At 35.0% G+C, this 25,461-nt stretch overlaps 1 protein-coding gene across 2 annotated transcripts in view; it reads right to left on the reverse strand.

Annotated features, from left to right (window-relative positions):
* The window catches only part of ESRP1 (epithelial splicing regulatory protein 1), a 60,778-nt gene that overhangs the window by 11,625 nt on the left and 23,692 nt on the right, over positions 1-25,461 (reverse strand). Inside the window, exons 12-14 of one of the 2 annotated variants that reach the window (XM_011384361.1) lie at positions 24,496-24,694; positions 20,884-21,052; positions 703-853 (exon numbers count right to left, since the gene is read on the reverse strand). In XM_011384361.1, coding sequence (XP_011382663.1) covers positions 703-853; positions 20,884-21,052; positions 24,496-24,694 — 519 coding nt within the window. The remainder of the gene's footprint in view (positions 1-702; positions 854-20,883; positions 21,053-24,495; positions 24,695-25,461) is intronic. The other variant, XM_011384364.1, reaches the window with a different exon arrangement.

Consider the following 25,461-nt stretch of genomic DNA (forward strand, 5'->3'; position numbering starts at 1 on the left):
GGAAAGGTGTCCGCTCCGATGAGACGGCAATAGAAAGATTTTGCTCACTGTTAAAAAGGTCTTACAAAGAAATATCTCATTGTTTAAGCTTAAGTCAGAAAACAAGTGATGGACACAGGCAGTGGTAGAAGAAAATGACAAGAGTAAATATCACTTTCACCACAATCAACAGCAGATCATTAAAGACTCACTGAATATCCTATAGCTCATTTTAAGACATTGCCATCTAAATATTCACTGAGTCTCTTGTTTTTTCCAGGTTAGGCAGAGAGGCCTCTGATCACTTTTTATATACTCAATTTAAACTTTATCTTTAAAGTGCTTTTTATTACTCAAGAATTTGACTTTAGGAAAACTCCTTAGCCAATCTCATTCTAGATGAAAAGATCCATACTGATATGTACCCTAATGAGCTTTTCCAAAGCCCAATTAAAAAGAAAAAAAAAAGTGCATCAACAGATTAAGTTGAAATAATAAAAGTTGCACAGAAAAGTCCTAATCTGACAAAGGGATGTGTTTGAGTTGGTACTCACGCTAGTCTGCCTGACTTGCACTCTCATTGTTATTGCCTCCATAAGCAATCTAGTAGCACTTGTACACACATGAGTTTCAAAGAATCTGCTTCTTTCCTGGCTGCATTCTTTAGGCAAATCAACTTAAGTAATAAGGGCACTGAGTAGTTTTCTTCTTTAAGCTACTGACCTGGTAACCTTGGAAGAAGTTAAGAATTTCCTTAACTCCAGTATTGTAGGCCAGGCCCTGCATTCTGACCACCGTGCCAGGCTGTGGAGGGACACCGCTAAGATTAGCAGCTGTAGGGAAGTAGCCAAGACTATTGGGCGAACCTGGGGGGCTAAAGGGAGAGAAAGCACAGTGAACCAATAGGAATAGACAATGTTGAATATTTACTCTCAAAACATTAGTTACTTAAGGAAACACCCTCTCAAGGTACTCTCAGAATTCTCAGAGTTCTTGCTCCCACATTTCCACAAAGGCAAAAGTTGAAAGACAGAAAGGTTAATGCAGGGTTAAATGCAGGGATTCCCCAAAGATCCAGTTCTCTCTCCTTAAAGGGAGAGGAAAGAGAGAATTAAGCCTTCATAGTTGCTCAATCACAAAGCACCACTTCCAAAGCCCAGCTCATTGATGATTAACTGGCTAGTTATCAGGAATACTAAGGCATGAAAAGGCACGAATAAAAAGGACTAACAGGAACCATAGCCACAGAAGACCAAAAGTCTTCAAAGTGATTGCTCCAAGGAACAGACTATTCTACCCATATACACAAGAAAAGGTACAGCACAATAATACAATAAAGTACTCTAGCACCGATGAGTTATTTCTTCCAACCAGACTGAAAAGAAAGTGGTGAGGAGGGGGAAATTAGAAGGGATGTACAACAAATTAAACCAATCACCATTAACACAAGGGAAAACTGATGCATGGGTCCCTCTTAATGTATCTACATCAATTACTTCCAAGGAGCAGAATCCAAGTGAATACTTAATTATTCTTTATGTGGCAGCTCAAGATTCCCATATTATGAAATTAGTTCCACCCTGACCCCCACCCAAATCTATTTTCCGCCACAATTAGTGGCTAGAAACCCATAATTGAAAATATGTATAGGGAAAAATTTTAAACAAGGTATTAGCTTATAGAGCAATAAAGACCTACAGTTTTAGATTATTAACCCTTTTAAATATTTCTAAGTAGGCAATTATCCCATTTTAAAGACAAGTAAACACAAAATGGAATAGACTACAAATCTTTGAGACTCTATCCTACATAAATAATCCTAACTGATGGTTAACAGAAAGGGTACCAGATGTGAATCTAGTTTCAGATTCTATTTTTTTATTAGCAAGGTAACCATGAGCAAGTCACTTAATTTCTTCCAACTTCAATTACATCACTTACTAAATTGGGGGAGGAGGGTTGTGTTGCACCTCCCACAGAATTTTCTTCAGAGTCAATGATTTAACATACCAAATTAGTTCATAAAGCATAAAACACAATAATTTATGTTATTTCACTTTTGTTATTTCCATAACCATCATTCTATTTCATCATTTTTAAAATATGAGAGACTGAAAATATCACCTGACAGCAAGCCTGCCCTTAATCTTTTCAGTTTCTAAAGCAGTGATCCTCAACTTGTTTGCAGATTAGAGTCACTTGGAGAGACTTTTACAACTCCCTCTGAGAAGAGCCTGTTTAGAGACTAAAAGTCAATCTATGTGCAACTGTGAGATCAGAGAGGGAATGCTGTTTAGGCCTGACTAGGACTTAAGGCATCATTCAGCCACACCTCATTTTTACAGAGGTGTAAACAGAAACTAAGAGTTATAATGTCCCAAAGGTCACAGGACGGGTTAGTTTTTCACCAAACCAGAAGAACCAGCCAGATCTCTCAACCTCTAGTTCAGTGCTTTTTCCCATACAACCACCATTCATTCAAACACCATATTTGCTCCTGTCAAGTGTCTGATAAATACTAACTCTAATACTTAAAGACCACAAAGACTTCCTGTATTTATTTCATCACAAGTTACTCAGACCTTCCACACTGCACATGAGAGTCAGATCATTTCCAAGATATCTATCTTAATCCATGGCACTTGTCCCAGCACATTCTGTTCCTTTGGCTAAAGATCTCCTATAAATTAAGCGGGCGTCTAGTGCCTTCAAACTACAACCAAGATAAAATAGAAAGAGAAGTTATCCAACTGGAAATTTAAGATTATAAAATGTCAATTATGTTTATTACATATAAAGTACACCTATTCTGATGAAGCCTAAACACAACTTGGCTTCACATCCTTATTTTTTTTACACTAGGATTATCTGCTATATACAAGGCATCTTAAAGTAACTTAAATAATCTGTGTATCTACCTGACAGGGCATGAGAATAAGAATTTTCTATTAATCTAAATTCCAAAGTCTTTCAGATTATTGAAATAATAATAAGCAAAAATAATTTATGAAATAAAAATCACAGGATAGAAACAAGGTAAACTTGTACACAGAAAACCAAAAAGAATCTAAAACTAATAGAATTAACGAGATCACCAAGGTTAAAAAAATACAAGATCAATACACAAAATAAATCAATCGAACTTCTATACACGACAATGAACAATCCAAAAATGAAACTGAGAAAGAAATTCCATTCATAATAGCATAAAAAAGAATACTTAAGAAAAAATTTGGCAAAGGAAGAGCAAGACTTATACACTGAAAATCACAAAACATTGTTAAAAAAATAAAAGATCATTTAAATAAATGGAAAGACAGTCCATGTTTATAAACATGACATAATATTGTTAAAATGACTATACTCTCTAAATTATATAGATCCAATGCAATAGCTATCAAAATTCCAAATGGCTTTTTTTTTCAGAATCAATGAAACAACCTAACACATATATGGAAATGCAAAAGGCTCAGGACAGTCAAACTCTCTTGAAAAAGAACAAAGTAGGAAAAACTTAACATTGCCTAACTTCAAAACTTAAAACAAAACAACAGTAATCAAGATGGTGTGGTACTCTCTTAAGGATAGGCAATGATCATGAGAATTGAACTGAGAGGTCAGGAATAAACTCTTACATTTATGGACAACTGATTTTTGACAAGAATTCCAAAATCAATTTGATGAGAAAAGAACAGGCTCTTCAATAAATGGTGCTGAACAATGGACAATCTACATACAAAAGGATGAATTTAGATCTCTATCTCACTCTATATAAAAATTAATTCAAAAAATAATATACCTAAATATAAGAACTAAAACTACAAGGCTCTTAGATTTTGTAGTAGTAAATCTTCATGACCTTGGGTTACATGTAACAAAAGTATACATGAGAAAAGAATTAAAAAATTGGCCTTCGTCAAAATTTTCGACTTCTGTGCTTTAAAGGACACCATCAGGATAACCACGGACTGGGGGTTAATATTTGTAAATCATCTTATAAGGTCTCTTACCTAGAATATATAAAGAAATGTTACAACTAAAAAACAACCCAATTTTAAAATGTGCAAAGGATCTGAATAAACATTTCTCCAAAGAAAATATGAAGACGCTCAAAATCAGTCATTAAGGAGATGCAAACCAAAACTATGAAACAGCAAATCCACTCATCGAAATAGTTAAAGTAAAAGACAGTTAAGAGTTGAAAAGGATGCAGAGAAATTAGAACTTTCATGGATTGCTAGTGGGAATGTAAAAGGGTAAAGCTTCTTTGGAAAAAGTTTGGATGTTTCTCAAAAGTTAAACATGGAGTTACCACATGACCCAGCATTTCCACTCCTAGGTACATATCTTACCCAAGAAAACTAGAAATCTATGTCCACGCAAAAACCTGAATGCAGATGTACACAGTAGCATTATTATTAATAGCCCGAAAGTATAAACAACTCCAAATGTCTGATAACTGATTAATAAACTATATGTGGCATATCCCTATGATAGAATATTAGACATAAAAAAAATGAAGTACTGATCCATGCTATAACGTGAACTTCAAAAACATACTAAATAAAAGCCAGTCACAAAAGACCACATATGGTATGATTCCATTTATATTAAATATTCAGAACAGGTAAATACACGGAAACAGAAAATATACTTGCAGTTGTTAAGGAATGGATGGAGGAGACCTTGTAGGGGGTAGAAGGTGGGTGAACGGGAGTTCTCCTCTCACCCTCTACCCCCTCCCCCAACAAAAACAGAGAGGGATTTGATACAGGGAATTGAATACAAATGTATAGAAAAGCCAGAATAAAGGGGAGTAAAAGTCATGTTGCCCACAGGTGAACACTACCTCGTCAGTGGAGAATTAAAGCGGGAAGGTGGTTATCAAGAGCCTAGGAGTCTGCATTCATGTTGATACTGTTACCATAAGCAGAAAATAGCTCTCACATTTTTCCTACCTGTTAATCCCAGGTGACTGCCTCCCATTGGCAGAAACTAATACTAGCTGGCAAGGAACTCTGGGAAAGGTAGTTTTCAGGCTCCCAGCTGTAGTCATATAGAATATATAAATACAGGTGTGGGGGCTGAGATTCAACAGACAATAAATACCTAGGACAGATGAATTATTTGATAATGCTTTAAAAAGCAACCAGTTAGTAACTGAGCCAAACCAAACATTTTCACTTCATGCTGTACAGCAAAACAAATTCCAAATGATATAAAGGGTTAAACATGTAATGTAGATAAGAACTCAAAGACAGAAAAGGAAAACAACAAAAAAGAACATAATGAGAAAAAATTCCATTTAAGGATAACTGAGAACTTTGTAGACACTGAAGCAATAAAGGAGTCACACACACACAAAATTCATATGTTGGAATAAAAATAATTTTTAATTGTCAGAGAAGTGCTACATAAAGTTAGGAACCAAAAAACCTGGAAGGTATTTTCACAACATATATTAAAATGAACTTAAAACTTAATAGATTACTAAGTAAAGGTGAAGCTGTACATACCCAGTCGGGAAATATGTGCACAAAATGGAATACTATTCCACTGGGGAAAGAAATGAATTTTAGTATACACTTTAACATAGATGAGTATCAATTTGGGGTGAAATAAACCACAGAAAAATATTTACAACATTATTCCATTTATATAAAATTAAAAACCAGATAAAACAAACTTTGATTTTAGAGATGCATAAATGAATGGTAAAACTATAAGGGAAATCAAATAAATAATTACCAAAAATGTCAGAATTATGGTTACCTCAAAAGGAAGGAGGAAATACACTTAGGAGGCACATCCAGGAGACTTCTAAGGTATGGAAACATTCAAATTCATAAACTGGATGGTGAGTAAAATAATGTTTATTGATTATTAAGGTGATTTAAATTATACGTACACATACTTTTGATGTCACAATAAGATTGAAAAATAAAAATTCAGGCATAAAGAAAATTTCAAAAAATAAAATGATAGAAATATTCAACAACATTTTGGATCAAAGAATTGTAAGTTTAAATAATGAGATTAAAGAAATTAACAAAGATTCTAAACCTCATAATTCTCATTAGCCTGAGTGTGGTGAAAAATATTCTTCTTAGTGGAACTATAACTTGGTTAAACATTTCTGGAAAGCAATTTGGCAAGTATATCATGAACCTTTAAACATATCTATGCCCCAGGGAAATGACTAGAAACTTGGATAAATTTTGTGTATGAAATCACGGTCATCTTAGCATTTGTATAATGGTGAAAAATTTAGAAACAGTATGGGGAGTAAATCATAATAGATGGAATGGAATATTACATTTAATGATGATTAAAAAGAGATTGCCATTATCATAGAAAAATGCTTATGTTATTAGTCAGAAAGGCAAACTATAAAACTTTATACCCCATATGATTTTACCTATTTAAAAAAAGCAAGTAAAAGAAGGCAATATAATAAACTATTAATAGCAGTTGTGTCTGGATGCCAAGATTATGGATATTACCAGTGGGCATCAGGTTTATTTTGGGGGTGATGGGCTATCTTAAAATTAGATTGTTTTATTATCTTACAATTAGATTATAAAATTGTACTACAATTAGTAGTACAACTCTGTAAATACACTAAAAACCATGAAATCACACAATTAAAAGGGGTTAATTTTATGGTATGGAAATTATCTTAATAAAGCTGTTTTAAAAATTGAAAAAAAATCACAGAATTAACTTTTCCATTAATTTAGTTCCATTAAATACCAACTTATAGTCAATGTTTGAGATCTTTAATGCTTTTCACGGAAAATAAATTACTCAGTTGTGAGAAAATTTTAGCCTTTTTCTGACCTTGTGTAATTTAAGAAATGTTATAAGGTAAAGGAAACATTTTTAAACATGATATAGATAGCCTCAAAGTATGTATGCATTTTTTTGCCACCAAAGGGTAAGGAAAACACAAAAATTATGTGCATTTGCTTTATGGCAGTTGTTTAGAGAAAGGTAAGAAATTCAGCCGGCAAAATTCCTAATCACACCCCAAATAACAGCCTAGACTACAGCTGTCCATCAAAACTAGACTATACCAGTAGCTCAACCTAATTTATACATTCAATCATTAGCCACTATTTTTGGGTTTTACCTCCATTTTATCTTTAGTTAGTTTTCAGATTCTTAAACACCAGTATTTTATCAATGTCCCTTGTATACATGACGTCAGTAATGTAACTTCTACTCAAAAGCTACAAGTTAAAAAATTGATAGTGTGAAAAGGAACCAAAGGATTAGAGACATATGAGCAAGTCAATGAAACACTGAAGTCAAAGGTCTACAGGGTTGGAGACACTGTACCATGTCATGTAAACTAACAAGGAGTCGGCCCTTGAGCTGGGTAAGAAACCCTGTTGGGGCTTCCTGAACAAAGAATGGAAGTTGGGGTGAGAGAAAATGAAGGGAAAAAGAAAATAGCACAAGAGGCTTTTCCAAAGGTTTACATTCGGAACACTGCTGGAGCATTGCTGCTGTAAAGACGGGAATTACGACCACTCCTGAGGCTCCTCCAGCAAGATACATTGAGGTCATGCTAAGAAACTGCTCAATGAAACACATGCGTGCATGTATTATAAAGATTTTGAAAATTTCCTCCACTGCAATAATGCATATCCTCTCTAAACATTTAGGTAAAATAATTTTTAAACCCGACGTAGTGAAAAACTGTATTTCCCTAAAAAGTTATGACCTCCTTTCCTTTGAAGTTATTATGAGCTTTGCAATTCAAGTTTTTCATCTGACAACCTAAGTCCACTATTGTTGTGCTAATACTAATTTAATTGCCTGAGACTCAGTTGCCAGACTATTTAAACACTGCTTCCTATTCTGTATTTTCTCAGATCCTAATTTACATCATCTAATTTTATAATACTTGAAGTATCCTAATAAGCCATACGAAATTCTTTGTAGAACAGGTAAAGATATATGAAAATACTGGGGGATCAGAATGCCTACCACATGACACTCAACACACTCTGGCGAAAACAAGAGTCCCAATACCTTTTCTTCATTTATTTTATATCATGAATTACTAAACATTGGTAACACTAATTAATGTTATCAGGTATCATTCCAAAATAGAAGCATTCTTAGAATGATATTCATTTGAGGACTTGCCATATTTCTCTAGAGAAGAAAGGATCACAGCATTATATACCCTGTTGGAGAAATAGGGTAAGAGAAAAGATTAGAGAACTAAATTCTCCCTTTCAGATGGTCACAACACACTGACACAAGAAAAATCCGAGAAGTCCTGCAGAAAGACCTCTGGTTTCCACTGCCTTGCACAATTACTGCAGAGCTTTTATATTAACATTCATTAAAATCCCTAGTATTACAAAGACTATATATTTCGAAAGTGAGTGGAGAAATGTTTCAATCCTAACAAATGTAAAGGCTGGAATCAATTTTCACGTAGGACATTTTTAAACTTTAAATTTCCACCTGAAATCAACCATCTCAGTATGTCTTTTTCAGCATTCTTTGTAATACTGTGGCTGCCCATGGACTGATTGCTACATCTGGATCCTAGATTCTTGTTAGCTCTTCTGAAAGGCTATACACAGTAACACGCAGCTTAACTCTGAGAAATGCATCGTTAGGTGATTTTTTTATCGTGGGATCAGAGTGCAGGTACAGAAACCTAGAGGGTATAGCCAACTATACTATACATCTTGGCTGTGTACAGAGCTATGGCATAGCTCTGTAGGGGAGGAAAAGTTTTTCTTCTACCCTTCTGGGTTCTTGGTTGAGACATCCCTGTAATAAAAGGCAGATTAACAGGAGAAAAACAAGCAAAAGTTCATAACATGTATTTTTCCTGTATAGAAGGGAGAGACCCAGGAAAACTGAGTAACTCACCAAAATGGCTGAAGCCTTCACCTGAAATACCATTCGCCTAAAGACAAAGAAAATGTTGGGGTTGGGAGGGGTCAGTTATGGGAAGTTACCAGGAAAAGCACAGGGTAAACAAGGCTAAGGTTGTTATGCAGATTTAAGATTGCAGTCTTAGGCCCTAAGAGTTTCTAAAGATACGATCATTCCCTTCTTCAGGTACAGAGAAGGGGACATTTTTACAAATGGAGATTTTCCTTACAAATGTAAATATCTTTTACAAAGGATAACTTCAGCCTGGTGGTCTGAGCTTCTCCCATATCCGCTGTTACTTTAATTTAACCACCTTAAAATAATCCTCATGCCAAATAAACATATTTTAGGGTAATGAATTCTGTTCACCTACATTTCCTAGGCTTCAAACCTGTACAGCACGTTCCTGTACTGGATACAGAAGGCAACTGTAACAATGGTAAGTATCTGCATAACGCACTGCATTATGAGGTTATGACAGCAATGACTAGGTGTTAGGAATTTTCCAGCTCCATTATAACTTCCGGGGCCACCTTCCTATTTGCAGTCCATTGATGACATTTCTGACTGAAACGTTATGTGGCGCATGACTGTATAAGCTTCTTTATTCATGTGTATCTATCTCTTGGAGAAAAGTTAAACAAATATGAAAACACTGGAATGCATAAAGAAATCTTCTAAAAATCTATTTCACCTAAATAGCAAATTTACGTACTGTCAGAATAGTTTGGTAAATAAAATGAAATTTACTCCAACTTTGTCAAAGATTATAAAATGTAACTACTATAGTTATCAAGTATCAAATATATAGTAAAGTGACAGCTTGCTTCCTCAAAACAAGGATAGCCCCCACCCCCACACAGCCTTACTTAATTTGAAAACGGAATCCTATACTAGAAACTATTTTGAAAGTTGCTTGATTGAAAGTACAAAATCACAACACAATTGGTCCTCTTGTTTAAAAAATGACATTTTAAAAAGTAATATGTTGCGAAAAAATTTAGATGAAGTGAGCAAAACATACTGTGATCCACGGACATTTGTGCTTCTTAGCAAAGTAACAGAAGACAATGTCCATTCACAAATTACTTTTAAAGATGTTTTTTGGTCATTTTTTTAAAAAGCGGTTTTGTCTTTTTGAATAGGAACTGAGTACAAAATTGGAAGTTACAAATATAGAGCAAGTGGTACAACTCGGTCACATACTTCCCCCACAACAAATGTGAACCACTTTCTAGAAGCAACCCTGTTCCATCTTCTTGGTTATATTGTTGGCTATCTTTCCAGCGACAGCTTGTTGATTATTTTAAATTTAAATGGCAAGTGTTTGCTAATAAAGCATTTTGCTTTTGATGAAATTTTTTTTAAAAAGAGGTAGTTTGAAAGACCACCTAACATACAATAAAGAAAATCAAAATCAATGGTCAGTCTGTATTGCTAAACAAAATTTATAAACAAATGTTAGTTCTTTCATTGGGCCACTGTAATCTCTTAAAGATATACCAAGGAAATACTTAAAGACAGCAAGCAGTAGATGCAAAATAGGGTTTCGTTTATCAAGGTTGGCACATGTGTTTTAGTTACATTCTCTTCCTTTAAAGTCATTAAAGCTTTAAGAATAAAGTCCTTAAAGATATATTTGACACATAAATAGCAGGTGAAAGAAATGACCTCCAAATTTTGTGTTGAAAATAACATGTAACATGATCCCAACTTAGTAAGAAAAAAATCCTTAGAAAAACAAATCTATAAATTGAAAACAATTTATTAGTTTCTTTGAGTGGAATTAGTTTTCCTTGAGGGTCACTGTGCTTGATAATTTTCTGCAATGCTAAAAAGAATTTTTAACATATTTGCTCTTTAATTCCCTGAACTGCTCATTAGATGAATAAGGTCTTCAGACTAGCAAATAACTATTTCTTCCATGAAAGCTAGACTGAATTCTTATCGATTGATAGTACAGTGAATTGCCCACAGCAGTTCTTGCTTACATCATTTAGAAACATCATCCAAACTGAAAAACCTGCGAGGTGGAATCATTCTCATCAAGAACAAAAATTATCTCACACTTCTCCATTATTACATTGCTTGATACAACACTATCACAACATTCCAGTGTAATTTCATTCATTATATGCTGAATTCCAGTTTGCATTTGTGTTACTAAATACTGAAGTTGTAAAAAAAAATTTTTTTAAACCAAGAAAAGTTACCTTTTCTCTTGGTCCTATCAGAAAACTTTCAAGAAATAAATTAGAAAGTAAACTGGTTGCTAAATGTTACTATTGGGAGAAACTAGGTAAAGTATATATGGAATCTCTCGGTATTGTTAGTTACAACTGCATGTGAACCTATATTTACCTCAAAAAGTGCAATTTAAGAAAGGAAACTGGAACAAGAAAGGTTAAGTTTTCAAAACAGGAAGTGCAGGCATATCTCAGAGCTTTGGTATTCTTTGGGTTCAAGTGCACAGAATTCCGGAATAAATACAGTAACATTATACAACAAACCAAATATTGCCAAATGCCTTGATATTTCCAAATATATGTACTCATAGTTTAGGTAGGAATAAGCTGCTTTTACAAGAAATGGTTATCCCAAGAAAAAGTTTTTTCCTCGCTATAATCCTTTCACATGGACATGCAAATAAAGCATTACTCATGAAAAGCATCAGATATTTCTTCCCTTCTTTTTTCGTTCAAGGTGATATGCTACATATTATTTACGGTGTCCTATCAAAGGCAAGGCTATACCATACAAGACATTATGTTAATATGACTTTCCTTAAATTAGATGACATTTAATTCAAGAACAAGCATATATATCACTTGCGCTATAGCTTTGATACAAAGGAAAATATTCTTTTCTGAGAAAAATGAGAGGTCAGAATAAAAGGCAGGACTTTATGTAATGCAAGAATAAAGGTAAGATATAACCGAGTTTTGAGTGATAAGCAGGGTGGGCACAAACAGTTCTTTTGTATCCTAGGCTAAGCTTTGCGATACTGGGTAACCGAGACTTTCTTCCAAGGAGGTAAAGGAAAAAAAAGTCCATAAATAGGAAACAGAACCACTTGAGCAACATATGTTTTTATCTCATTTGCTTTTCAGGATGCTGTTGTCACAGGCACACATTTAGAGTGCTAAAAACTCATTTAAGAAAAAACTAAAAGCTATTCTTTGGTTCATGTTTTCTCCTTAAACATTCCTTAGTAACTCATGACAAAAGATACTATATTCTCGGAGCAATACCATTATAGGGTTTACTTCCAAATTTTTAAGTATACCAAGTTAGAGGAAATAACAAGGACAAATGCCCTCTTGCTGAAGGAGTCTAGCTTGGAAGTCACTGACTTTGCACAGGCATGAATTTTGTCAGCTAGTCTAAATCAGAGAAGGCCTAGGTTTTATTAATCCTAATAGTCCCAAAATGTCACACACAGAGGTACTAAATAATAGTTTGTTCAGTTATTTAAAAGTTAAAAATGCTTAAATCCAATTAATTTTAGAAATCCGCAAAATATATTAGCATCTTGATGTTTTCAAGTAATGAATACACTGCATTAATCGAAAGTCAAACTGACATATCTCATTTTTAAAAATGGAGAGAATTATAAAAATTTTAATTTAAAAAGAGACAAACTCCAGAGTTTCTGGTTTAATATCTTTTTTAGTCTAAAGTATGCTATCTCAGACTTTCCTACTTACCAAAGAATAGGCCAAAATATACTTGAATATTTACATAACGGAGTTTTCCAATAGCCTCAAATGCCTTATAGTCATGTGAGGTTAGAAATTAATGGTGTTTTGGCAAAACTGTAAAATATCTAATTGCTTTTGGAATTTGCTTTTTAAATTATTGTTTAATAAATTATCATTAAATTGTCCTACAGAAACATATGTACTTAAAGATCAACACATAGGGACATCATGTAAAGTTACAAGATTGAGGTAAATATGTAAATACTCCTTAGGAAAGAAGTCAGTGACACACTGGAAAGTTTAAAACAAACAAACGAACAAAAAATAGAACAAGTGGGCGGTACATGCTAAGTATGCCACGTTATTTAGAAGCAGACACACACATTGAGTATTTTATCAAACTGATACCAGCGGTTACTTCTGGACTTAGAGGTATATAAAGTGGGAGTCTACTTTTCCTCACTATATTTCATATTTAGACTTAACAATGATGACATTACAAACTTTAAAACTACCAGTGGAAATAAATTACCCTATAGGCAGGGGCCCAAAATTACAGAAGCTATTAATTGGTAAATGTCAGTTCCTCCTGCCCTTGGGGCTTTAAGACTGGAGTTCCCATCTTACTGTGATGGAAAACTATTTCTAAGAGATTCTTTAAGAATGCCCAGATAGCAAGTCAGTGGCAGAACTGCATACTCTGAAATTGTATTGTAGGCACCAGAACTGCACCAGGCACTGAGTGGCACAACACATCCCACTCAAGACATTCTGATGGTGTAAGAAAGGTAGACAAAAACCTTTCTTATAACCAGAGCCCAATACCAGCAACTAAGACTAGAGAAGGACACTTTGGTACTAGGCTAGGTGCCTGACACAGCACTTAACCATAAACAACTTAACCATAAACAATTACTCATGCTTCTGAGCCTTTGAAACCATGACAATGATCATGGCTATCTCCGTATTCTTCTTTTCCAATAGAATAAAAAATATTTTCAATAATATTAATGAATGTTTCAAAAATTCCTAAGAAAATAAACAAATATAATAACAGTGGTTACAAGAGTCACTACTACTACTGGGATTCCAAAGTTCTTACTCCCTACAAGAATATTATATGAGGAAAGGAAAGAAAAATACAGTCCAACATAGCAACTGTAGGGATCAGACAGCTTAGTTCTAGGCCACTTATCAAAAACTCACACATTGGCAGATGTACTCAAAACATTTAGTCTAACTGCTTTGGGAAGAAAAAACAAAACCTGGTATAATTTTTAAAATTATGAGCAACATCACCTGTGGTAAAGTTTTATTTAAATAAAGTGAACTGGTTATTGGCCAAACGAAGATTTTTAAAATAAATTTTATGAAAAGAAGATTGAGAGTAAAGAATCACAGGAAATCAGACCAGGAAGAGACTCTAAACTTCACCAATCACATCATTTTATGAGAATCACAAAGTTTAAGTGACTTTCCTTAGTTAAAAGAGATGAGACTAAAATTCGGGTCTCCCAACTTCCTGACAACTTTCCATTATACCCTGTTGCCTCCTCAAAATTGAGCACAACTAAAAACAATCTGAGATTAAAAATATGTTGTTTCTGAAGATTGCTGGTTAAGATGGCTGAGTAGATAGATGCTGTGCTTGCCTCCTGCCATGCATACAGCAAAATTACAACTAAATTACAGAAAAACCACCATTGAGAACCATCTAAAGACTAGTTGAACAGAATTCCTATAACGAAGAATATGAAGAAGCCATTTTGAGAATGGTAGAGGGGTAGAGATACAGAGTGGGTGGGACCCACATCCACGGTGTGTCAGTTAAGAATTGGGAAGGATATCTTTGGCTGTGGAGGTCTCCCCTGAGGAGTGAGGCATTCCAGACCCACACCCAGCTCCCCAACCTGGGACACCAATCCTGGGATGAGAAGTCTCCACGATATCTGGCTGTGAAAACCAGTGAGGCTTGTGCCTCAGAAAGAAATTGGGCTGGTAGGTGTTGCAGGTCTTAAGGGCCCATACCGTATAGACTCGCTCGCCACAAACTCACTTATTCGGAGCTCCATCAACAGGAGCAGCAGCTCCAAAAGCACCAGGGACATATGTTGAGACAGCTCTCTTAGGATTGAAGTGCTGGAAAATTCATTTGTTCCTGTGTGGAGCCACTCCCCCCATAACTAAGTCTGCTGGCACAGGTGGGCATCAAATCCGAATCCTCCAATAATCTGGCTAACACCATTCAGACTACTCTGGTGATTTCCACACCCAACCCCACTCAACTGCGCACCCAGTCTTAACTTCTTTTAGGGGCTTTAGACTCACATTGCAGACTTTCTTAAAATCTACAAAAGGTCCACAAACCCCATACAGGGCTTTGGTATGCCCTGTATCTCCTGCTAAGTGAGCCCAAGCCTACTTAGAAACTAGTGGCGGCTGGTCTTTGTTAACAGCATAGCCTCTCCGAGGCACCTCTAAGCACGGCATAGTGAGCTACTAACTGCAGATCGCTTAGTGGCTCCCATTAGGTGGCTTTAGAACCAACACACCTAGTGGCCAGCTTCAGACCAGAGCATAGCACCACCCAACCAAAGGGCATATTTAGCAGGCCAGAGCCCCCTAAAGCAAATCCCGCTCCATGGGGTCAGCTCCCACACAACTTTGTCCACTGTAGTCATGGCCAATCCTCATAGCTAGTAAGCCTGAGGGTCAATCTCACCCAGTGATGTGCCAACAGCAACCAAGGCTCAACTACAACATGAGGGTACACAAAAGTCACATGAGGTACACTCCTGGAGAATCTAGATCAGATAACAATGGAGACGGTGCCGCTAGGCTCCACAGGACATCTATTACATAAGACCATTCTGCCAAGACTGGGAGACATAGCACATCCACCTAATACATAAAAAGACAAGGAGGCAGCCAAAATGAGGAGACAAAGAAACATGTTCAAATGAAAGAACAGGACAAATTCCAGAAAAAGAATTAAAAGAAATAAAAGCAAGCAATCTACCAGATGCAGAGTTCAAAACACTGGTTACAAGGATGCTAAACGAACTTAGAGAAAGAATAAAGGAACTCAGTGAGAACTCACACAGAGAAATAGAAAAAAATAACAAAGAACTAGTCAGAAATGAAGAATACAATAACTAAAATTAAGAATAAACTCGATGAATTAGATGACATGACTAAATCAGTGATCTGGAAGACAAGGTAGCTAGTGGAAAACATCCAATCAAAACAGCAAAAAGAAAAAATAACTTTAAAAATGAGGATAATTTAAGGGAACTCAGGGACAACATCAAGTGCAACATTCACATCATAGGTGAACCAGAAGAGAAGGCAAGGGAATGAAAACCTATTTGAAGAAATAATGACTGAAAACTTTCCTGACCTGGCAAGAAAGACATGAGTCCAGGAAGCAGAGTCCCAAACAAGATGAACCCAAAGAAGCTCACATGATACATCACAATCGAAATGCAAAAGGTTAAAGACAAAACCTTAAAAGTAACAAAAGAAAATCAGTGACATACAAGGGAGCTCCCCTAAGACCGTCAACTGATTTCTCAACAGAAACTCTGCAGTCCAGAGGGATTGGCATGAAACAGTCAAAGTGATGAAAAACAAGGAACTATAGCTGAGAAAATAAAGAGCTTCCCGGACACCACCCCCCCCCAAAAAAAAAAAAAAGCTACAGGAGGAGTTCATGACCACTAAACAAATATTACAAGAAATGTTAAAGAGATTTCATTAAGAAGAACAGGAGAGATTGAAAATATGAATAGGAAAAGATAGGAAGGAAAAAGTATTTACTGACAAAGGCAAACACACAACAAAAGCAGTAGTTGCACCAACTATAAAGCTAATGCAAAGGTGAAAAGGCAAAAGAACATATAATTATAACAAATTAAGGGATACACCCAAACACACACACACAAATGAAGTAAACAATAATGACAAAAACATAAAGGTGGAGTAAAAATGGTAACAATTATGGAATGTGTTAACTTAAGCAAACATCAATTTAAAATAGACTGCTACATAAGAAGCACACGGTTCCCATAACCCTAAAAGTCTACAAGAGATATATAAGAAGTAAATAAAAGGAAACCGAACATGACACTACAGAAAATCATCAGTACACAAGAGAATAGACAAAGAGACTCTGAAAGGAATGGAGAACTATGAAAACAATCAGAAAACAATTAATAAAATAGCAATAACTACATATCTATCAATAAATACTTTAAATGTAAATGGACTAAAATACTCTAAAAGAGTTAGGGTGGCTAAGAAATAGATAAGAAAACAGACTTGTACATATTCTGGCTACAAGATACCTATATCAGATTGAGAGACACACGTACACACTGAATGTAATTGGGTTGAAAAAAGGTGGCATAGCAATACTTAAACAAAAAACAGACTGTAAAACAAAGGTTACTGACAAAAATAAAAAAATACAAATAATAACGAAACAGGTTATAAGACATATAAGACATTTCATAATGACAAAGATATCAATCCAACAACAGGATGTAACTTTTATAAACATTTATGAACTTAACATAGAAGCACCTAAATATAGAAAATACCCCATTGACAGCAATGGATAGATAATCTGGACAGAAAAATCAATGAGTAAGTAAACAGCGGCCTTAAATGACTCATGAGACCAGATGGACTTAATTGATATTTTTAGAGCATTTCACTCCAAAACAGAAGAATACACAAGTTTTTCCAGTGTACATGGGACATTTTCTAGGATAGACCACATCTTAGGCCACAAAACAAGTCTCAATAAACTTAAGAAGACTGAAATCATCTCAAGCATCTTCTCCAGTCACAATGATATGAACTAGAAGTCAATTATAAGAAGAAAATGGAAAACACACAAAAACATGGACGCTAAAAAACATGTTACTAAACAATGACTGAGTCAATGATGAGATCAAGAAAGAAATCAAAAGATACCTAGAGACAAATTAAAATGAAAACAAAACCCAAAAATCTGAGACACGGTCAATGCAGTTATAAGAGAGAAATGCATAGCAATACAGGCCTACCTCAAAAATGAAGAAAAATCTCAAATTAACAATCTAACTTTATACCTAAATGAACTAGAAAAAGAACAAAGCCCAAGTGAGTAGAAGGAATGAAATAATAAAGAACAGAATGGAAACAAACAAAATAGAGTCTAAAAAAAACAATAGTAAAGATCAATGAAACCAAGAGCTGATTCTTTGAAAAGATAAAAAATTGATTAACTTTTAGTCAGACTCATGGAAAAAAAGAGAAGATCCAAATGAATAGAGCAGAAATGAAAGAGAAGTGACAACCAACACCCAGAAATACATAGGATTGTAAGAAAATACTATGGACAATTTATATGCCAACAAATTGGACAACCTGGAAGAAACAGAGAAAGTCTGAACAGACCAATAACTTCTAATGAAATCCAATCAGTAACCAAAAAGTCTCCAAAAGAACCCAAAAATCCTGGACCAGATGGCTTCACAGGCAAATTTTACCAAACATTCAAAGAATTAACAGCTATCCTTCTCAAACTATTCCAAAAAGTTCAAGAAAGGGAAGGCTCGTAAGACTGTTTTACAAGGTCATCATTACCTTGATCCCAAGACCAGACAGACATTTAAAAAACAGAAAATTATAGTTCAGTAGCCCTAATGAATACAGATACAAAACTCAGCAAAATATTGGCAAACTGAATTCAGCAATACATTTAAAAAACACACACACCATGACCAAGTGGGATTTATTCCTAAGATGCCAAGCTGGTTCACTATCTGCAAATCAATTAATGTGATATACCACATTAACAAACTGAAAGATAAAAATCATATCATCATATCAATAGATACAGAAAAAGCGTCTGACACAATCCAACATTCACTTATGATAAAAACAATCAAAGTAGCAACAGAGTGAATGTATCTCAATATGATAAAGTCCATTAATGACAAACAAAAAGCTAACATCATACACAATGGGGAAAGGCTGAAAGCATTTTTTTTAAGATTAGGAACAAGACCAGGATGTCCCCTTTCACCACTTCTACTCAACAGTGTTAGAAGTAGAGCCATAGGAATCAGACAAGAGATAAATGCAACCAAATTAGAAAAGAAGTAACTGTCATTATTTGCAGATGACATGAGACTATATATATAGAAAACCCTAAAGATTCCACCAAAAAAGTATTATAACTGATAAATTAATTCAGTACATTAGCAAGACACAAAGCTGATATTCAGAAATCAGCTTCATTTTTAAAAACCAATGACGAATTAGCAGAAAAGGAAATTTAAAAATCCATTTACGATTCCATCAAGAAAATATCTGGGAATAAATTTAACCTGTACTCCGAAAATTTTAAGTCATTGAACAAGATACAAATAAATGGAAGGATATACCAAGCTCAGAGGTAGGAAGAATTGACACCATTAAAATGTCCATCCTACTCAAAGCAATCTATAGAATATACAATGGGGTGAAGATAATCTACTTAATAGTGTTGGGAAAACTGGATAGATACATGCAAAAATTGAAACAAGCTCACCTTCTTAAACCATATACAAGAATAAACTCAAAATGGATTAAAAACTTACATGTAAGACCTGAAACCATGTAACTCCTATGAGAAAATATAGGCAGTAAATTCTCTAATACTGCTCTTAATAATAGTTTTTTGGATGTGTCTCCTTGGGCAAGGGGAACAAAAGAAAAATAAATAGGTCTATGTCAAACTAAAAAGTTTTTGCGAAGCAAAAGAAACCATAAACAAAATGAGAAGACAATCTACTAAGTGGGGGAAGATATTCGCCAATGATGTATCTCATGAGGGGTTAATATCCAAAATGTATAAGGAACTCATATAATTTAACCCCCCACCCCCCCAAAAAACAAGCAATCTGATTAAAAAATGGGCAGAGGACCTGAACAGACATTTCTCCAAAAGGGACACAGAGACTGCTGATGGGCATGAAAAGATGCTCGATGTACCTAACCATTAGGGAAATGCAAATTAAAACTACAATTGAGATCATCTCACACCTGGCAGAGTGGCCAACATCAATAAATCAACAAACATCAAGTGTTGGTGAGGATGTGGAAAAAAGGGAACCCTCATGCAGTATTGGTGTGATTCCAAATTGGTGCATTTGCTATAGAAAACATTATGAAGGTTCCTCAAAAAATTAAAAATAGAACTACCAGATGACCCAGTAATCTTACTTCTGGGTATTTACCTGGAGAAATGGAAAAGACTAAATTGAAAAGATATATGTATCCCTATGTTCACTGCAGGATTATTTACTATAGTCTATATATGGAAGCAATCTAGATGTCCATCAATAAATGAATAAACAAGTGGTACATGTATACGAGGAAATATTACTCAGCCATTAAATCAAGAATGAAATCCTCCCATTTGTGACAACATGGATGGACCTAGAACATTATGCTAAATAAATCAGAATGAGAAAGACATATGATTTCACTTATATATGTTATCTATTCACCTTTATGTGGAATCTAAAACACAAAACAATTGAACAAACAACAGAAACAAACTCATACAGAAATACAAATTGGCAGTTATAAAAAGTATCATGTTCACATAAAATACAGCATAGGAAATATAGTCAGTAATATTGTATGGACTATGTATGGTATCAGGTGGGTACTAGACTGGAGTGATCACTCTACATATTTTGTATACTTTAATATTGTATGTCAATTGTAATTTTAAAAATTTCTTAGAAAAGCAGAGAAAAAAGTTGATTCTAAAAAAGTTCTGAATAATCTCATTCCGGACTTGTTAGTAAAGATTTAGAGGGGAAAGAGTACAAGCCCTGTACAATTTAAAACAAGAGTTTTTATTTATTGTGGATTGAGATATGAATTCATGCTACTTAAAAATATAATTTTTCTCATTATGGATTTTCTTATTTTGTAATTTGTTCACTTGATACTTCTACCCTATTGCAATGATTATAGTGCCACTCACTTATGACCCTAAGATAGGAGAAATAAAAAATTAAAGTTATATACAAAGGTAGCCTAAAAAATCATGCTGTTAATACATGGTTAAGAAATAAACTTAGATCGATTTGTCTTGAAACAACCTTCTTGGCCAGATATATGAACAGAAGTTGTTGCCTGCCATGCTAACCTTCAATGTGGCAGATAATATTCTTTTGTGAACTCAGGCACTGGCTCTCAAAGGAGTCTTTGTTTCTGTCTCTCATTTCCACTTCTATCAGAGCCTTACCTGGGATAGTATGCTGTGTAGTTCATGAAGAGCTGAGTGCCCGCCGGGTAGTATGCTGTGGAGGGCTGCAGTGCTCGTGGATTCAAAAGCACAGAGGGCTGATAAATGGCAGCTTCAGTCGGAATAACCGCTGCAGGAGCTGGAAATGTGTAAGAAGGAGGAGACAGGCCTAAATAAGCAAAGAAAGAAAGAAACGTTGAGACGTTTGTAACAGCTAACATATATGTGCTAACACTAAAGCCATGAAATCACTGTTGCACATATATATTTTAAAGAAAGAGACCAGTTTTCTATACCATACCAAGCTACTACCTTTAGATTATACAGATAACACGTAGAAGTAATCTCAAATCTCATACTCCATTAACCTAATGAATTGACTTTAGTATGAAATTTGGAAAAACCAGTATCAAGTGGACTTTCAAAAATATTCTCAATCATTTCATGAGGTGATATTTTTTCCACTCCTGAGTATCAGTTAGGAAAAAAACATAGGACTGACATTTAGTGTAGCTTCAGACTACACTCTGGATTTCTTTGAGAACTACACTGCTATTTCATTTATCTACCCTATAATACAGCATGAAATAAAAATGGTTATGATGAAACACCTTTAACCAGTACCAAGTATTATGCCAACGCATAGACTGTGCCAGAATGAACTGACCTAAAGAGAGTAGATTAACTCTATTATTCCTGCCTTTGAAGATAATCTAAACCTTAAAAACTGTTAAAAAATAAAATCAAACCTATGAAATAGCTCTGAAGAAATTAGAAGCACTAATCTTCCTGAAGAGTCAGCTGATAAAATGCAGACTCAGATTAAACAGAAAATAGAATGAATTTTGTCTTCTGGTTATCCAACATCTTCCAGGCCTGGTAACTCATTTAAGTCAGACCAGTTGCTGGTCAGCAGCTTTAACATGTGAGATGAAAACAACTATCTAGGCCATGTGTATCCAACAGAAGAGGTAACTGAGAAGTTGCCTGAATTTGGGGTTCCTAGCTTTGATTTGCACACCTAGAACTACCTAATTTACTTTGCAAACACAGCAGAGACCCAAGAGATACTTTTTCCACATGAAATTTCCACTGTATTCTGATGAGTTTCTACATGTCTATGCAGAGGAGGAAGGCAGTCAGCCGAATATGGGTACAAGGGTAAAGGCCCACATATTGACCTTATATTCACTTTCTGGGGTCCTCTTTCATGCTCACCAAAAACTGAGCTACATTTTATTTTTATTTTTTTTTATTTTCATTTTTATTTTTTTTAGGCGAGGCAACCCTTGGTCGACCTCATAGATTGCAAAGACCTTGTCAGCTTACGATTCCATTTTTTTTTTTTTTTTTTTTTTTACACCTATGGCACTTGGTTTTCCTAGGTGGTCTCTCATCCAAGTTACTAACCAGGCTTGACTCTGCTTAGCTTCCAAGATCAGATAGGATCGGGCTTGTTCAGGGTAGCACGGCCATAGACGAAACTACATTTTAGATATCTAGCATGTAGATAAATTTTAAAATTATGATCCCTGGTCTAAAAGAGTCCTCAAAAGGGCAAAACAGTACAAATTCAGGTACCTGACTTATAGAGAAAATTATAAAGCCTGTGCTCATATCCTGCTTTCAAAACTATGAAGCAATTCATTATACGACAGTGCCTCATACCAATAAGACAAACTATATAGTAGGTATAAGTCTGTTCTGACTTAAAGAAAAATAGAAATTTTGGTAATTAAACAGGCTGCTCAGATTTGGGTATTCTTCAAATGAAAGAACAGCTATTCTCATATTCCTAAAAGAAAATATATAAATGTATACATTCATAGAGTAGAAAAATGGAGTCGACCTTGAAATGCTCAACTTTTGAAAAGTACAATTTCAATAAACAAATAAAAGTTTAAAACTTTAAAATAATGAGACTATAGCAGCATTTCTTTCCCAAATTCAACAAGAAACTCCTCAGTGGGTTATAACTAAATCACTATTTTAACTGCATTAGTCCTTGAAAGTAGAAAAACATGCAATTTCTCTAAGTTTTTTGGTTGCTGTATAAATAGGCAATCACCTGAAGTGAGCTGACAGGAAAAAAATCCAGTAGGAGAGACATAATATTTTCATGCATAAATTGGAACTTTGATTTAAAAAAAAAATCAGTAAACTCTTCCACTAAAATGGCAAATGGCCAAATTTTAGTTAAAAGTTTTAGAATTAAAAAAATATTTTTTTATGTGAAAAATGCATTAAATTTTTAAAAATTTATTTTAGGGCTTATGAAGGGAAAAGGGAAGAAATGAAAGTGTTATGAAGAAAGTCTTTAATGACCAGTTTTCCATCAGGAAGAGAGAACAGGATATCACAGGAGAAGAATTTGGGTTACACATGAAGGAGAAATTCCCTTATCTCACAATGCTTGATAGATTATCACTAGAGGAAATCATAAAACTTACTGACATTACCAGTGGTTTATGAAGACAATACACATGTTAAGATTACTTTAAGATAACCACTTAAACCCAAACATAAATTTTCAAAATTTCATATTCTTAGTGATCAACTCTTAAATATTCACCAACAGCAAGCAGCAGATAAATGGAATATCAGCATTTAGAAATTCCAAGGCAAAAAAGGATTAAGCCCCACCAAATACCAAATAGTCTATGAATAATACTTTATTAAATATATTTTTGGTATAGATCCCTCTTTACTAGAAAATGACATCCTAACATGCCCATTTTTTTTGGAACCAAGGTCATAATCCAGTTTACTGTTTGTTATATTTGAACTGTATTCCAAGTGCTACATTCTGTAAACATATCCAACGTACATCCTAACAAGGTATGCCTTATTTGAAAGTGAAAACTGCATCAAAAAGATTCAGGTTTTAACATCATATCCCCACTGTTCCTTAGTTACTCCCCAGAACTTGGTCTTCAAACTGAAGGGCTTATTCCTCTCAAACAGGATTCCAGATGGCTTGTACCCAGGTGCCAATGAGCAAGAGCATGGCTTGAAATTAAGCACTGATCCTGTGATGCACTGGAAACTTTGGCTAATTTGCGCATTTATATTTTTTTACTAACTTGCTTATTCCAGATATCCTGGAGAGCTAGAGAAATGCTCTCCAGCTTATCCCTTCCAAAAGATACCTAATGCTCAAAAACTTAAAAATGCAAAATGGGCATCAAATCAGCCTTCTTAAAAAAAAAAAAAAAAAAAAAAAGCTTAATGTGTTACAGGAAAAAAAAGAAAGGAAAAAATAATCTGGCCATACCAATTTTACCTTTAAATGCGTATTAAAATATTTACATAGCCAGGTTGCCTCCCAGAGTCAGTGCTTATCTTGAGCACACTAAGCTTCAGAAATCAAGTGCTTATCACTGGAAAAGCAAGAATGTAATTTGAAAGGAGGTGTTTGTAGCATCTGTAATTATGGGTGTCCACAACCAAGGTCTTAAATGATTACCAGTACTACCGATTTCAGATGGGAAAACCTTATGTAACAACCTTGCCTGCCTCAGAAAGAACCAGGGAAACAGAAAGTTATGAAAGCAGCTTAAGCACCTACCAGCATATAGCGTAGAATAGCGCCAAGACCCAAGAAAAACTTACATGGTAACTTACATGGCGGTGGGGATAAGCCATTTCGATTTAAAGTGCCCCCCATTAACACAAAGTTCATCTCCTCAGCTGAACACTGAAAGACTTCAACATATCTGTCCTTCATGGTTTTTTTATGACACTTCTGTGCAGCCATAAATGCTCTGTCCGCAGACTTCATCTGGATAAAGGCATCTCCTGATGGGCGGCCCTGAGCGTGTGGGGGAAGAATAAAAACAAAAGGAGACTGTCTCCTTCAACAAGGAAATGGTTGCTTTCAAAACATACAAAGTGACAATCACCCATAGTACAGACATTTTAGCCACAAAATCTGGGTGACAGTGTGATCTACTGAAATCTGCCTTGTATTTCATCACCTAATCACCAGCATGGCCCACAAAACCTTGAAGAAACAGTTTTGAGAGCTCATACATGAAAGTGATCCTTTTTGGTTTCATTTAATTAGTATCAGATTTACAAGATTTTGAAAGGGTCTCCTTGTGACTGTGGTTTCAAAGTATAGTATTGTATATTGGGTTTTGCCCTTCTGAAAAATTCGATGAACTCTTATTCGATTGAGAAAAGCTACTAACAGAACCAGTATTAGAACTTTACATATCCTCCTACAGAAAACTAAATAAACCAGTGTTCTCTTTTGGCTCTCAGTTTTGTCCATCACTGATCTGCAACATCCCTTTCTCTTCTCTCTTATCCCTGTAGCCGAGGTTGGAATGTGGCTTGGGGATAGGGAAGGGGGACAAGGAATTGGCAGTTGCAAAGCACAGTGAAGGTTGCTGAAAGATGTATAATCAGCCTCGTGTGGGAGCCCTTCTCTCACCTCCAACCTTAAACTTTGGCCAAACAGGTGTTGATAGACATTTCTTCTATTACTAAGAGCTTGCTAAAAATCCCCAATTGAAAACCCAGCTGGTAGATTTCTGATGCACAAAACAAGAAAGCCTTAGCTTCATTTAGCAT

This window comes from Pteropus vampyrus, unplaced genomic scaffold, assembly GCF_000151845.1.
Source record: "Pteropus vampyrus isolate Shadow unplaced genomic scaffold, Pvam_2.0 Scaffold572, whole genome shotgun sequence".
Lineage (NCBI taxonomy): Eukaryota > Metazoa > Chordata > Mammalia > Chiroptera > Pteropodidae > Pteropus > Pteropus vampyrus.